General features: G+C 46.9%; 1 protein-coding gene across 6 annotated transcripts in view; it reads right to left on the bottom strand.

The window, feature by feature from the left end:
* The window catches only part of dysf (dysferlin, limb girdle muscular dystrophy 2B (autosomal recessive)), a 361,838-nt gene that overhangs the window by 153,984 nt on the left and 192,652 nt on the right, over nt 1-15,202 (bottom strand). For 5 of the 6 annotated variants that reach the window (XM_068028674.1, XM_068028673.1, XM_068028677.1 and 2 more), the window contains exons 30-31: nt 5,904-5,994; nt 2,502-2,579 (exon numbers count right to left, since the gene is read on the bottom strand). In XM_068028674.1, the coding sequence (XP_067884775.1) occupies nt 2,502-2,579; nt 5,904-5,994 (169 nt within the window). The remainder of the gene's footprint in view (nt 1-2,501; nt 2,580-5,903; nt 5,995-15,202) is intronic. The other variant, XM_068028678.1, reaches the window with a different exon arrangement.

Here is a 15,202-nt window from a genome sequence, read left to right as displayed (position 1 = left end):
AGCAGAGCAGGTCTCTCCTGGTATCCTGTGGCCAATACTTATCCCTCAACCAATATCACTAAGCACAGATGATCTACTTGTTATCACATTGCTGCTGGTGGGATCTTGCTGTGCAAATCGGCTGCTGCATTTCCTACATTACAACATTTCAAAAGGAATTCATTATCTGGGAAGCATTATGGGGCTTCCTGAAGTCATGAAAGGTGTGATATAAATGCACAATCTTTCTTTCAAATGGTAATGGTTCTCTGGCTGCCTTGTGGCCATCAGCACCAACTTGAGATAGGCAATAAATACAGGCATTGCATGTAACACCAGAAATAGACATCAGCCATCATAGTCCACCTTGTCCCTAAGGATTTTAGCCACAAGTTCTATACTGGCTTAAATAATAACATTCTGTATCCTACTGCGTGCACTGCCTTCTCCATGCTCCTTGTTGTTTTATACTCTCCTTCCTTCCTGCGTCCCTCAAGCCCTGTCTACTACTCCCCTTCATCTGCCACTGTGCTCTGTTCCCTGGTCCTCCATCCCCATTTCCCTCTTTTCTTACTCACTGCCCCACCTTTTTTTTATTCATTCATGGGATGTGGGCGTTGCTGGCGAGGCCAGCATTTATTGCCCATCCCTAATTGCCCTTGAGAAGGTGGTGGTGAGCTGCCTTCTTGAACTGCTGCGGTCGATGTGAGGTAGGTACACCCACAGTGCTGTTAGGAAGGGAGACCCAGTGACAGTGAAGGATGGTGTGCGACTTGGAGGCGAACTTGCAGGTGGTGGTGTTCCCATGTATTTGCTGCCCTTGTCCTTCTAGTTGGTAGAGGTCACGAGTTGGGTCTCAGCCATGGCTTATTGGATGGTCACTCTCACTCCTGTGACACAAACTCATATGTTTAAGTCCCACTCGAGAAGTTTGACCACATAATCTAGGTTGACAATCCCAGTGCAGTGCTGAGGGAGTGCTGCACTGTCTGAGGAGCGGTCTTTTGGATTAGATGTTAAATCAAGGCTCCATCTCAGGTCGACGTGAAAGATCTCATGAACCTTCGCCTTAAACTGTATGATGAAGGTGCTCCCAGAGCTGTTAGGTAGGGAGTTCCAGGATATTGTTCCACCGACAATGAAGGATCGGAGATATAGATCCAAGTCAGGATGCTTTGAAGCAACTGATTTTTATAGGCAGCCTTTTTACACACAGTAAGATCCCACAATGAAATTATGAATGGGTTAACCTGTTTTTGGATATTGCTGGCTGAGGGAGGAATGTTAGCCAAGGCTTTGCTCTTCACATGGTGCTGTGGGATCTTTACCAATGATCTGAGATGGCGGCTGGGACTTTAGTATAATGTCTGATCCAAAAGGGCGAAGACAATTGCTTCACTGATAGAATGTACAGATTTTAAAATTTATTTTCAGCACATTGATGTACTGACAAGGCCAGCATTTACTGGCCTGAGAAGGTGGTGGTGGGCCTTCGTCTTGAGCCACTGGTAGTGGTTTGATTCAATTGTGGGTCTTGCTAGGCCACATAAGAGGGCAATTAATGGTCAACCACATTGGGGGCAGATATGGTCCCTGACTGGGTAAAGGAATAGAAAGACTTGCATTTATATAACGCCTTTCGCAACCTCAGTCCTCCCAAAGACCTGAGCCCATCTGCTCCTGAAACCCTCTTCCTTTGTTGCCTCTCGACTTGCCTGTTCCAACACACGTCTGGCTGCTGTTACCCCCCCACCACCTCCCACCCCACCCCACCCCACCATCTTCCACTGTCCATAAACTTCAGCTCATGCAAAACTCTTCTGCCCACAACCTAACTTGTACCAAGTCCCATTCAACCATCACCCCTGTGCTCGCTGATCTAAATTGGCTCCAAGTCCAGCAACACCTCAATTTTAAAATTCTCACCTTCATGTTCAAATCCCTCCATGGTCTCTATAAACTGTCTCTGTAATCTCCTCCAGACCAACAACCCTCCAAGATATCTTGTGCTGCTCTAACTCTGGTCTCTTGAGCATCCCGATTTTAATCACTCCGTACCTTCAGTTGCCTCGGTCTTAAGCTCTGGAATTCCCTCCCTAAACCTCTCACCTCTCTATCTCTCTCTCTTCCTTCAAGACACTCCTTAAAACCTCCCTCTTTGACCAAGCTTTTGGCCACCTGCTCTAACATCTCCTGTGGCTTGGTGTCATATTTTGTGTGATAATGCTCTTGTGAAGCACCTTGGGATATTTTACTCCATTAGGCGCTATATAAATACAAGTCGTTGCTCCATGATCCCCAACTGTGCTCCATTTCCCAACTCAGAACGAGTCAGCGCTCAATGTCACCGCGAGGTGCAAAATCTCAGGATCTAGGACAGCAATGCCAGGAGTAGAAAGACAGTAAATAAATAAAAACAACTTTAAACTTATGGGAAGTTGACCACTTGTGTCAATACGTTTGTTAGATCTGGTGGGAGCTCCTCTTAGAAAATTATAGACCATATGTGCCATGAAACGTACCAGAGAAGCTGTCCTTGTCCAATGCGATCAGGTCCCTTGCTTGATAAAGATAACATCGGAGGTGGTATCTGGTCCCATCTGAAATCAGCACAAGACATTCCCACAAATCAGAAACTGGCCATTCATGTTTTTTTACAAAATTCATTTTGGGAATTGGGTTGACAAGGTGACAATTATCGTCCATCCCAAGTTACACTAAGAAGGTGGCAATAGACCTTCTTCTTGAGTCAGTTTGATATAACCAAGTGGCGTGCTGGGCCATTTCAAGCCAGTTACATATGAACATAAGAAATAGGAGCTGGAGTAGGTCATTCAACCCCTCGCACCCACTCTGCCATTTAACAAGATCATGGCTGATCTATATCAACTCCACTTTCCTACACTATCCCCACTTAGTGTCCAGAAATCTGTCAATCTCATTCTTGAATATACTCAGTGCTGAGCATCTGCAACTCTCTGGGGTACCGAATTCCATAGATTCACAATCCTCTGAGTGAAGAAAGGTGCCCTCATCACAGTCCTCATGTCAGTTTCAGGAAAAACTTCTTTACCCAGAGAGTGGAACTCACTACTAGAGGAGTGTTGAGGTGAATAGTCTGGATGCATTTAAGGGGAAGCTAGATAAGTGCATGAGGGAGAAAGGAATAGAAGGCTCAGTTGATGGGTAAGATTAAGTAAGGTGAAGCATGTGTGGAGGACAAGTACCAGCATAGACCTGTTGGGCCGAATGGCCTGTTTCTGCACTGTAAAATCCTATGCAAGAAAGGCAGTTCAGAGTCATCCATGTTTGGTGTGGGGACTTGATAAGCCCAGACCTTCTAAGGAAGGCAACCTTCTTCCCAAAAGGACATTTGCAAACCAGTTGTCGATGCACCTTTCAAAAATGGCAGCAACTTAGTCCTGAAAAGGTTTCCTAAGGTAGAGGAGGTTTTCTTTTATTCATTCATGGGGTCTGGGTGTCACTGGCTAGGCCAGCATTTATTGCCCATCCCTAATTGCCCTTGAGAAGGTGGAGGTGAGCTGCCTTCATGAACTGCTGCAGTCCATGTGGGGTAGGTACACCCACAGTGCTGTTAGGAAGGTAGTTCCAGGATTTTGACCCAGCGACAGTGAAGGAACGGCGATATAGTTCCAAGTCAGGACAGTGTGTGACTTGGAGGGGAACTTGCAGGTGGTGGTGTTCCCATGCATCTGCTGCCCTTGTCCTTCCAGTTGGTAGAGGTCACAGGTTTGGAAGGTGCTGTCGAAGGAGCCTTGGTGCATTGCTGCAGTGCATCTTGTAGATGGTACACACTGCTGCCACTGTGCGTCAGTGGTGGAGGGAGTGAATGTTTGCAGATGCGGTGCCAATCAAGCGGCTGTTTTGTCCTGGATGATGTCGAGCTTCTTGAGTGTTGTTGGAGCTGCACCCATCCAGGCAAGTGGAGAGTATTCCATCACACTCCTGACTTGTGCCTTGGAGATGGTGGACAGGCTTTGGGCAGACAGGAGGGTGGCCATCTAAAGATCGTAACCAACGGTCACTGATTTTAGCTTTGGACCCCCAGGATGTACAGGCAGCCCTGATATCCATTGTTGATAATACACAATGATAGGAAATGTGTCATTAGCCTCCGATTATAACACATCCAGGGAGTAAGTCTTTGGCTCAGGGCGAACATTCCTGCCTCAGAATCAGAGGGTGGAGGGTTTGAGCTGTATTCCAGATAGCCTTGTAAAATGTAGTTTAGCATTGTGTATTGTTGGGGGGAGAGGTGAGAGGCTGGAGCTTTGGTCAGTCAGTATCTCTGGGGAGATCAGATGAGTTTATGGTTCAAATGCAGATCTCACACGCCAATGCCCCCATTCACACATTACACACCCCCATTTACTAGGGTGTCACACATATTATACACACACTCAGATATCTATACACACACACACACACACACACACACACACACACACACACACACACACACACACACACACACACACACACACACACACACACACACACACACACACACACACACTCATCTACCAAAAGATGATCGACACACAGCAAACAATCCATTTAGGTGGGGTATCTTCTCTTGGGGCACCTTTACTGATGGCTGTGAGGCCAACCCTTGAGAGGCAGATTCTGCCACAAGTGCCGCACGTGAAGCTGCCAAGTGACGCTGTGAGTTGATTTTGACATTGGTGCCTGTTGCCAAGCTGCTGTAGCAACTGGTCATCATAGTAATGCACAGGATTTGTCATCATTTCACCCTTTCACCAGCTAGTGACTCCCAGGTGTGATAGTTGACATTTAAGGCCTTCATGTCACGCTTGCAAACATCCATGAAGCGGAGCTTTGGTGCCCCATTGGTCGCGTCTCCGGCCACTCACCATACAGAAGGTCCTTGGGTGTGCGTCCGTCTTCCATCCTGTGGACGTGTCCGATCCACCGAAGCTGCCTCTGTTTGATTGGCCCCAACACACTTGGGAGCTCAGCCTTTGAGTGGACTGTCACATTTGTGATTTTGTTCTGCCAGGATATACCCGTAATACGCTGCAGACAGTGAAGATGGAAATTATTGAGCTTCTTCTCCTGGTAGCTGTAACTCGCCCATATTTCACAGCCATACAGCAAGATGCTGAGAACACAGGCCTTATAAACCATCAGCTTGGTCCTAAAGGTCAGCTTGGTGTTATTTCAAGCGCCTTTCACAAGTTGGCCAAAGGTGGTAGCTGCTTTCCCTATGTGTGTATCGAGCTCTGCATCAAGGGACAGATTGTCTGTCACCGTGGACCCAAGGTAGTAGAATTTGTTAACCACTTCCAGTGGGGTGTTATTTAGTGTGATCAGGGGTGGAGATGCAACACCTTGTCCTGTGACCACAGTTTTCTTGATGCTTATCGTCAAGGAGAACAAGTTACAGGTATGGGACAGACAGTCCATGAGTCTTTGTAGCTGAGTTTCTGTGTGAGCGACTAGCACAGCATCATCAGCGTAGAGGAGTTCTCTGATCAGAACATGATATGTTTTTGTCTTCGCTTTCCACCTTAATTGACCGTAAAGCTTGCTCTCTGACTGAGTGTGCAAGTAGACTCCTTCCAGATCTGCAAGGAAGACAAAGGTCAGGAGCATGGAGAAGAAGATGCCAAACAGAGCGGCGGTTAGGACACAACCCTGTTTCACTCCATTCTTCACTCCGAAACTGTTGGAAGTGGAGCCATCAAACTGTACAGTGTAGTGGATGTTGTCATGGAAGGAGCAGATGAGACTGAGGGGATTCAATGGACAGCCATTCACTCACAGGTCAGAGATCCATTCACTCACATTTACACACACACACTCAGGCCCCCAATGCACACATAAGTACACACAGCCATGCAGAATGACAGTGATACAGCAGGATCACCAGCTGTACTTACAGTCAAAGATACAGGAGACAGTTGGCGTATTCACACCCAAGTTGAGAGTGGACAATGACTTCTCCTCATTCTTGTCGTCTGTAACTCCACCCTGTAAAACAAATCGTAGTCACGACCCATGGGAGAGTGAGGGTCTCTGAATGGTCTTAGAAATAAACTGACATTAGGGTTTTTCTATTTTCTTCTCCTTCTCTCAAAACGCTTTGAACCCTGCTGGGTGCAGTTCTACAGGCAGCTAATTTATGCACAGCAAGCTTCCACAAGCAGCAATGTGACAATAACCAGATAATCAATTTTAGTGATATTGATTCAAGGATAAATATTGACCAGGACACCCCTGCTCTTCTTCAAAAGAGGGCCATGGGATCTTTTACGCCCAGCTGCCATGGCAAACAAGCCCTCAGTTTAATGTCTCATCTGAGAAATGGCACCTCCAACAGTGCAGCACTCCCTCAGTCCTGCACCGGGAGTGTCAGCTTGGATAAAGGGCTCAAGATCTCTGGTGTGGGACTTAAATCCATAACCTTCTGCCTCAAAGGCAAGAGTACTATACACTGAGCTGTCACAGCTAACACAGTGTTGACCATGGGGAATGGAGAGACACTGTTGGGTAGTATTCAGTCTGGGCCCAACCCAGACCAATCAAAAGGCTCAAGGCAAGGCCAAAGCAGACCCTTAGACCTCATTAACATTTTGTGCACGAGGTTCCAGAGACTTTCACACATTTTCAGGTAGTTCGTGTACCCCAGATGGTGACGGTGAGTCCCGGAGTGGGTGTTTGGGGTCCATCGGGACAACTGCTGCTCCTCCTGGCTCCACAGGAAGGATTTTGATTTATTATTTCAATTATAAAAATACTTCCTTTCTGCTTGGTGGCCTCTCATTACTCCCACGCAGAAGCACATAAGAAAAAGGAGCAGTAAGAGGCCATTCGGCCCCTCAAGCCTGCTCCACCAATCAACAAGATTATGGCTGATCTTCCACATTAACTCCACCTTCCTGCCCTATCCTCATACCCCTTAATTTCCCTAATATCCAAAAATCTATTGATCTCTGTCTTGAATATACTCATCAACTGAGTATTCACAGCTCTCTGGGGTAGAGAATTCCAAAGATACATAACCCTCTGAGCAAAGAAATTTCTCCTCATTTCAGTTCTAAACGGCAGACCCTTATCCTGCGATTATGACTCCTAATTCTAAACATTTCAGACAGGGAAAACAGCCTCTCAGCATCTACCCTGTCAAAAAATGTTATATCATTTAATGAGATCACCTCTTATTCTTTTCAACGCCCGAGCAGGTCAGGCATCCCCAACAACCTGTTCCGCTCAATCACTCCATGCAGAACTGCAAACCAGTAATCTTAGGATTACTCCCAGTGCCACGCATTATTGAGTGCAGAAATATGAGGATAAAGCAAACTAACACGTGGCTGGAGAGATGGTGCAGGCAGGAGGGCTTTAGATTTCTGAGGCATTGGGACTTATTCTGGGGCAGGTGGGACCTGTACAAGACGGACGGGCTACACCTTAGCAGGACCGGGATCAATATCCTCGCGAGTGCTGTTGGGGAGAGTTTAAACTAGCTTGGCTGGGGGATGGGAACCTGAGAGGGATTTCAGATAGGAGAGAAACAAAGCTGATGATGGTAGATAGAAAAGGAGTAAGTGAAATTGGAAGGCAGCAGAAACAAAGGCCTGCATTAAATAGGGTCAAAATACGGAAATATGTTAAAAAGGCAAAATTAAAGGCACTCTATCAGAATGCACACAGCATTCGCAACAAGGTAGATGAATTCACAGCACAAATAGAAGTAAACAGGTATGATCTAATTATGATTACGGAGACATGGCTGCAGGGTGACCAAAGCTGGTAACTGAATATTCAAGGGTATTCAACATTTAGGAAGGATAGGAAAAAAGGCAAAGGAGGTGGGGTAGCGCTGTTAATATAGGATGAGCTCAGTACATTGGAGAGTGAGGATTTTAGGTCAGAAGTTCAAGATGTAGAATCAGTTTGGGTAGCGCTAAGATACAGCAAGGGGTAGCAAACATTTGTGGGAGTTTAGAGGCCACCAAACAGTATTGGTAAGATTGGGCATGGTATTAATCAGGAAATTAGAGGTGCAGTAATTATGGGGGCTTCAATCTACATATAGACTGGGAAAATAGAATTAGCACTAATGTTGTGGAGGATGAATTCCTGGAAGGTATACGAGATGGTTTTACAGAACAGTATGCTGAGGAACCAAATAGAGAATGGGCTATTTTTGATCTATTATTGTGCAATGAGAAAGGGATAATTAATAATCTAATTATAAAGGAGCCTTTAGGGAAGAGTGATCATAATATGAAGAATTTTACACTAAATTTGAAAGTGATGTCGTTCAATCTGAAACTAGGGTCGTAAATCTAAATAAAGGAAACTACAAAGGTATGAGGGGCAAGCTGCCTAGGGTAGATTGGAAAACTACATTAAAAAGTATGACAGTAGACAGGCAATGGCTAACATTTAAAGAATTAGTGCATGGTTTACAACAAATTTACATTCCTTTGAGGCACAAAAACCCAACAGGAAAAGGGATCCAGCCGTGGCTAACAAGAGATTGTATCAGAATGAAGGAAGAGGCTTATAAAATTGCCAAAAAAAGAAGTAAGCCTGAGGATTGGGAGAATTTTAGAATTCAGCAAAGGAGGACTAAGAAACTGATAAAGAAAGAAAAAATAGAATATGAAAGTAAACTAGCGAAAAACATAAAAACTGACTGTAAAAGCTTCTATAGATATGTAGAAAGGAAAAGATTAGCAAAGACAAATAAGGGCCCATTACAAGCAGAGACAGGGGAATTTATAATGGGGAACAAGGAAATGCAGAAAAACTAAACAAACACGTTGTGCCTGTTTTCCCAGAGGAAAATACAAAAAGCTCCCCAAAATACTAGGGTACCAAGGGACTTGCGAGAATGAGGAACTGAAAGAAATTAGAATCAATAGAAAAGTAGCACTGGAGAGATTAATGGGACTGAAGCTGGCAAATCACCTGGACCTGATGATCTATATCCCTGAGTGTTGAAAGAGGTAGCTGTAGATATAGCGGGTGCATTGGTTCTTTCTTTTCTTTTGGGCCTCCTTATCTCGAGAGACAATGGATACGCGCCTGGAGGTGGTCAGTGGTTTGTGAAGCAGCGCCTGGAGTGGCTATAAAGGCCAATTCTGGAGTGACAGGCTCTTCCACAGGTGCTGCAGAGAAATTTGTTTGTTGGGGCTGTTGCACAGTTGGCTCTCCCCTTGCGCCTCTGTCTTTTTTCCTGCCAACTACTAAGTCTCTTCGACTCGCCACAATTTAGCCCTGTCTTTATGGCTGCCCGCCAGCTCTGGCGAATGCTGGCAACTGACTCCCACGACTTGTGATCAATGTCACACGATTTCATGTCGCGTTTGCAGACGTCTTTATAACGGAGACATGGACGGCCGGTGGGTCTGATACCAGTGGCGAGCTCGCTGTACAATGTGTCTTTGGGGATCCTGCCATCTTCCATGCGGCTCACATGGCCAAGCCATCTCAAGCGCCGCTGACTCAGTAGTGTGTATAAGCTGGGGATGTTGGCCGCTTCAAGGACTTCTGTGTTGGAGATATAGTCCTGCCACCTGATGCCAAGTATTCTCCGAAGGCAGCGAAGATGGAATGAATTGAGACGTCGCTCTTGGCTGGCATACGTTGTCCAGGCCTCGCTGCCGTAGAGCAAGGTACTGAGGACACAGGCCTGATACACTCGGACTTTTGTGTTCCGTGTCAGTGCGCCATTTTCCCACACTCTCTTGGCCAGTCTGAACATAGCAGTGGAAGCCTTACCCATGCGCTTGTTGATTTCTGCATCTAGAGACAGGTTACTGGTGATAGTTGAGCCTAGGTAGGTGAACTCTTGAACCACTTCCAGAGCGTGGTCGCCAATATTGATGGATGGAGCATTTCTGACATCCTGCCCCATGATGTTCGTTTTCTTGAGGCTGATGGTTAGGCCAAATTCATTGCAGGCAGACGCAAACCTGTCGATGAGACTCTGCAGGCATTCTTCAGTGTGAGATGTTAAAGCAGCATCGTCAGCAAAGAGGAGTTCTCTGATGAGGACTTTCCGTACTTTGGACTTCGCTCTTAGACGGGCAAGGTTGAACAACCTGCCCCCTGATCTTGTGTGGAGGAAAATTCCTTCTTCAGAGGATTTGAACGCATGTGAAAGCAGCAGGGAGAAGAAAATCCCAAAAAGTGTGGGTGCGAGAACACAGCCCTGTTTCACACCACTCAGGATAGGAAAGGGCTCTGATGAGGAGCCACCATGTTGAATTGTGCCTTTCATATTGTCATGGAATGAGGTGATGATACTTAGTAGCTTTGGTGGACATCCGATCTTTTCTAGTAGTCTGAAGAGACCACGTCTGCTGACGAGGTCAAAGGCTTTGGTGAGATCAATGAAAGCAATGTAGAGGGGCATCTGTTGTTCACGGCATTTCTCCTGTATCTGACGAAGGGAGAACAGCATGTCAATAGTCGATCTCTCTGCACGAAAGCCACACTGTGCCTCAGGGTAGACGCGCTCGGCCAGCTTCTGGAGCCTGTTCAGAGCGACTCGAGCAAAGACTTTCCCCACTATGCTGAGCAGGGAGATTCCACGGTAGTTGTTGCAGTCACCGCGGTCACCTTTGTTTTTATAGAGGGTGATGATGTTGGCATCGCGCATGTCCTGGGGTACTGCTCCCTCGTCCCAGCACAGGCATAGCAGTTCATGTAGTGCTGAGAGTATAGCAGGCTTGGCACTCTTGATTATTTCAGGGGTAATGCTGTCCTTCCCAGGGGCTTTTCCGCTGGCTAGGGAATCAATGGCATCACTGAGTTCCGATTTGGTTGGCTGTATGTCCAGCTCATCCATGACTGGTAGAGGCTGGGCTGCATTGAGGGCAGTCTCAGTGACAGCATTCTCCCTGGAGTACAGTTCTAGGTAGTGCTCAACCCAGCGGTCCATCTGTTTGCGTTGGTCAGTGATTATGTCCCCCGATTTAGATTTGAGGGGGGTGATCTTCTTGATGGTTGGCCCAAGAGCTCTCTTCATGCCATCATACATTCCTCTGATGTTTCCGGTGTCTGAGGCCAGCTGAATATGACTGCATAGGTGTTGCCAGTAGTCGTTTGCGCAACGCCTAGCTGTTCTTTGTGCAGTACTTCTGGCTGCTTTAAGTGCTGCGGATGTTAAATCGCTGGGGGCTTTCTTGTAGTTCAAAAGTGCAATGCGCTTAGCGGCTATGACAGGTTCCAGCTCTTCATTATGAGATTGAAACCAGTCTGCATTTCTCTTCGCACTTTTGCCGTAGGTGGTCAAAGCTGACTCATAGATGGCGTCTCTGATGTGGGCCCACTTGGTCTCAGCATCCCCTGTGGGAGTGTTTTGAAGGGCTGTTACAAGTGAATTTAGAAATTTTTGTAACAGCTGTGGGTGAGAAATTCTGCTCGTGTTGATGCGCGGGTGGCCCTTCTGCTTGGAATGATGCAACTTCTTTGGTCTGAGTCTAACCTTGCTGCACACCAGGGAGTGGTCGGTGTCGCAGTCCGCACTGTGGAAGCTGCGTGTGATTTGAACACTGTTTAAGGCGGCTCGCCTTGTGACAATGAGGTCTAGCTGGTGCCAACGACGTGATCTTGGGTGCCTCCATGAAACCTGGTGACAGGGTTTAGTGTGAAAGAACGAGTTGGTGATGCAGAGGTTATGATAGGTACACAACTCAAGCAGTCTCTGCCCGTTCTCATTCATCCTTCCAACGCCATAGCGCCCAAGGCAGGAGGGCCATGAGTCATGGTCGGCCCCAACCCTGGCATTAAAGTCCCCCAGCAGGAATAGGTGTTCGGTGTTGGGGATGCTGCTAATGATGTTATGGAGTTGTTCATAGAACTGGTCTTTAGCTTCAGGTGCGGAACAGAGTGTTGGAGCATAGATGCTGAGTAGGTGTACTGGACCAGAGGTGGTGAGCAGTCGGATGGACAGTATGCGTTCCGAGCCATTTGAGGGAGGCTCTATCATGCTGAGCAAGGAGTTTCTGATGGCGAAGCCCACTCCATGCTGTCTTGGTTCTTCAGGATCCCTGCCCTGCCAGAAGAAGGTGTAGTCTTGCTCTGCTAGAGAGCCACTCGCGGGGAGGCGAGTCTCCTGAAGTGCTGCGATGTCCACATTGAGTCTACTGAGCTCGTTGTTAATGATGGCGGTCTTCCGAGAATCGTTGATTTGTGTAAGGTCTTCCGACAGGCCAGGACACATAGTTCTGACGTTCCAGCTTGCAAAGCGAAGGGCTGGTACCTTCTTTCCTTTTTTCATGTTGTTTGGTGCGGTGTATCATTGGTTATGCTGTTCATAATCTATATCAATGATTTGGATGTGGGCAACAATTGCAACATTTCCAAGTTTGCTGGTGGCAAAAAAACTAGGTGGGAATGTGAGTTGTGAGGAGGATGCAAAGGGACTTCAAGGGGATTTAGACTGGCGAAGTGAGTGGTCGAGAACATGGCAGATGGAATATAATGTGGAAAAATGTGAAGTTATCCATTTTGGTAGCAAAAACAGAAATGCAGAGTATTTCTTAAATGGAGAGAGATTGGGAAGTGTTAATGTCCAAAGGGACCTGGGTGTCCTTGTTCATGAGTCACTGAAATCTAACATGTCGGTGCAGCAAGTAATTAGGAAGGCAAATGGTATGTTGGCCTTTATTGCACGAGAATTAGAGTGCAGGAGTAAAGAAGGCTTGCTGCAATTGTATCGAGCCTTGTTGAGACTACACCTAGAGTACTGTGTACAGTTTCTTTTTATTCATTCGTTCGTGGGATGTGGGTATCGCTGGCTAGGCCAGCATTTGTTGCCCATCTCTAATTGCCCTTGAGAAGGCGGTGGTGAGCTGCAGTCCTTGGGATGTAGGTACACTCACAGTGCTGTTAGGAAGGGAGTTCCAGGATTTTGACCCAGCGACAGTGAAGGAATGGCGATATCGTTCCAAGTCAGGATGGTGTGTGGCTTGGAGGGAACTTGCAGGTGGTGGTGTTCCCTTGTGTCTGCTGCCCTTGTCCTTCTAAGTGGTAGAGGTTACGGGTTTGGAAGGTGCTGTCGAAGGAACCTTACTTAAGGAAGGATACACTTGCCATAGAGGGAGTACAACAAAGGTTCACCAGACTAATTCCTGGGATGGCAAGACTGACCTATGAGGAGAGATTGGGGAGACTGGGCCTATATTCTCTAGCGTTTCGAAGAAGGAGAGGTGATCTCATTGAAACATATAAAATTCTTGTAGGGCTCAAAAGGGTAGATGCAGGAAGGATGTTTCCCCTGGCTGGGGGGTATAGAACCAGGGGACAGTCTCAGAATAAGATGTAGGTCATTTAGGACTGAGATGAGGAGGAATTTAACTCAGAGGCTGAGGAATCTTTGCAATTCTCTACCTCTGAGGGCTGTGGAGGCTCATTCACTGAGTATATTCAAGACAGATCGATAGATTTCTAGGTATTAAAGATATCAAGGAATATGAGGATAGTGTGTGAAAGTGGTCTTGAGGTCGAAGGTCAGCCATGATCTAGTTGAATGGTGGAGCAGGCTTGAGGGGCCGAATGGCCTACTCCTGCTCCTATTTCCTATGATCCTACACAAATTTATAGACGACTCCTTCCACAGGCACCAAGCCTCTAATTGACATATGTATAGAGGGCCTAAGGCCTGCTTTGGGTATCTCCCCGAGTTGCCTGGAAAGGTGCCTTCACCAATATGGCAGTGCTTGTAGCACTGGGACCTGGTGCCCTGAAATTGGTCCATTTCAGCCCCATTTTCTGCCCAGTTGTGTATGCTTCTCTGATTTGAAAATGTTGTGTGATGTTTGTGCACGTCTTGTCAGAGGGCTGAGTGTTTGTTTATGTTTAAGGTTGCTAATTTGTGGATTGTGTACATGTGTGTGTGCACCCGCCTGTGTGTGAATGTGTGTGGGTATGTGTGCGAGTGTGCACGTGCATGGGTACGTGAGATGTGGGTCTTGAAGCTGTCCCAAGGCCACCAGTCAGGGAGGTTTTATTCACCTTGCTCTGCCAGTTTACTTGTTTGTTATGTTTGCGTGCTCTGTATTCCTGAGTCTCTGTACTTCCGTCCTGGAGAGGCTGCTCTCTACACCAACCATCACAACCCACTCTTAGAGTACACCAGTTCATTACTTTCCACTGGCAGACCCGACCCACGACTGAGCCAATGTACACAGTGGAGGCCTCTTACTGGTGGCCGAGCTATCCCTCACAAACAAATATCATTAAACGTTGGCACTCAGTATCCCAGCTTCACCAGCGATACAACTACAGAGGCCCATGATCCCATCCCCTCCCCCTCCCTCACTTCCCATAGCGGTGCAGAGGCCTCTCTCTCTCTCCCTCTCTCTCTGTGATCCCCCTCCACCCCTCACGTCTCTCGCTGGGCGCACACTAATGTCAAAATCTGGCCAGCCATGTTTAGATGCCTGCTTGTGCCAATCTGCTAAAACCAAACCCTCTCCCCTCCCACCCCAAAAACTCTGTACTGCCTGGATTAATGTCGAGGGGTGCTGCCCTTCCCCCGATCCTGGACCTGCACCTCAACGTGAGGCAGCGCCCTCAGTACAAGAAAAGGAATAAAACTGTTCTGGCAAAGCACAAAGAAACATCGCCAAGTAAGCCAAACTATATCCTTCTCAGAAACACAGCCTGACCTCACACTCCCTGGTGGTGTCCCTTTAAGATGGACCACACATGCTATTTTTGTGGATAAGGCCAGTGGACAATATTTGAGAGAGAGAGAAGGAGACCGTTTAACAGTCGGAAAATTGAACTTTCCACAACTCAGGATGTGCGGAGACAGGAAGAAATTGTCGGCCATGCAGTCGTGGCTAACACATCAGTCCCTTATTTCTTTCATCCAGTCTGCGCCTGCGAGCTGCCATTTCCAAATCACCTCATAACATGTTCTATGTAGTCAGTATAAGCCCAGCGTCTCATAGCAGCTGGCACACGTTCAAGACAAATATTATACTTTTTGTAAACTAAATTAAAACCATTTAGAATGTTTCTGTTGAACACAGAACCTCAACCTCTGTCAGGGCTGTGGGGCAGAAGGCAAAGGGCTCTTGCCAGGGTGACTGATATTTGGAGCATGGAATTATAAAATTATTATTCCAGCCATAGGGAGTGTTTGAGGGAGAGACCATTGCATCATTTTAAAGGAAAATTACAGGGCAAGAGAGTGGGACAGTGGGATTAG

Source organism: Heterodontus francisci, chromosome 1, assembly GCF_036365525.1.
Source record: "Heterodontus francisci isolate sHetFra1 chromosome 1, sHetFra1.hap1, whole genome shotgun sequence".
NCBI lineage: Eukaryota > Metazoa > Chordata > Chondrichthyes > Heterodontiformes > Heterodontidae > Heterodontus > Heterodontus francisci.
The sequence above is the reverse complement of the archived record's forward strand: the minus strand, read 5'-3'. Positions and strand labels throughout refer to the sequence as shown.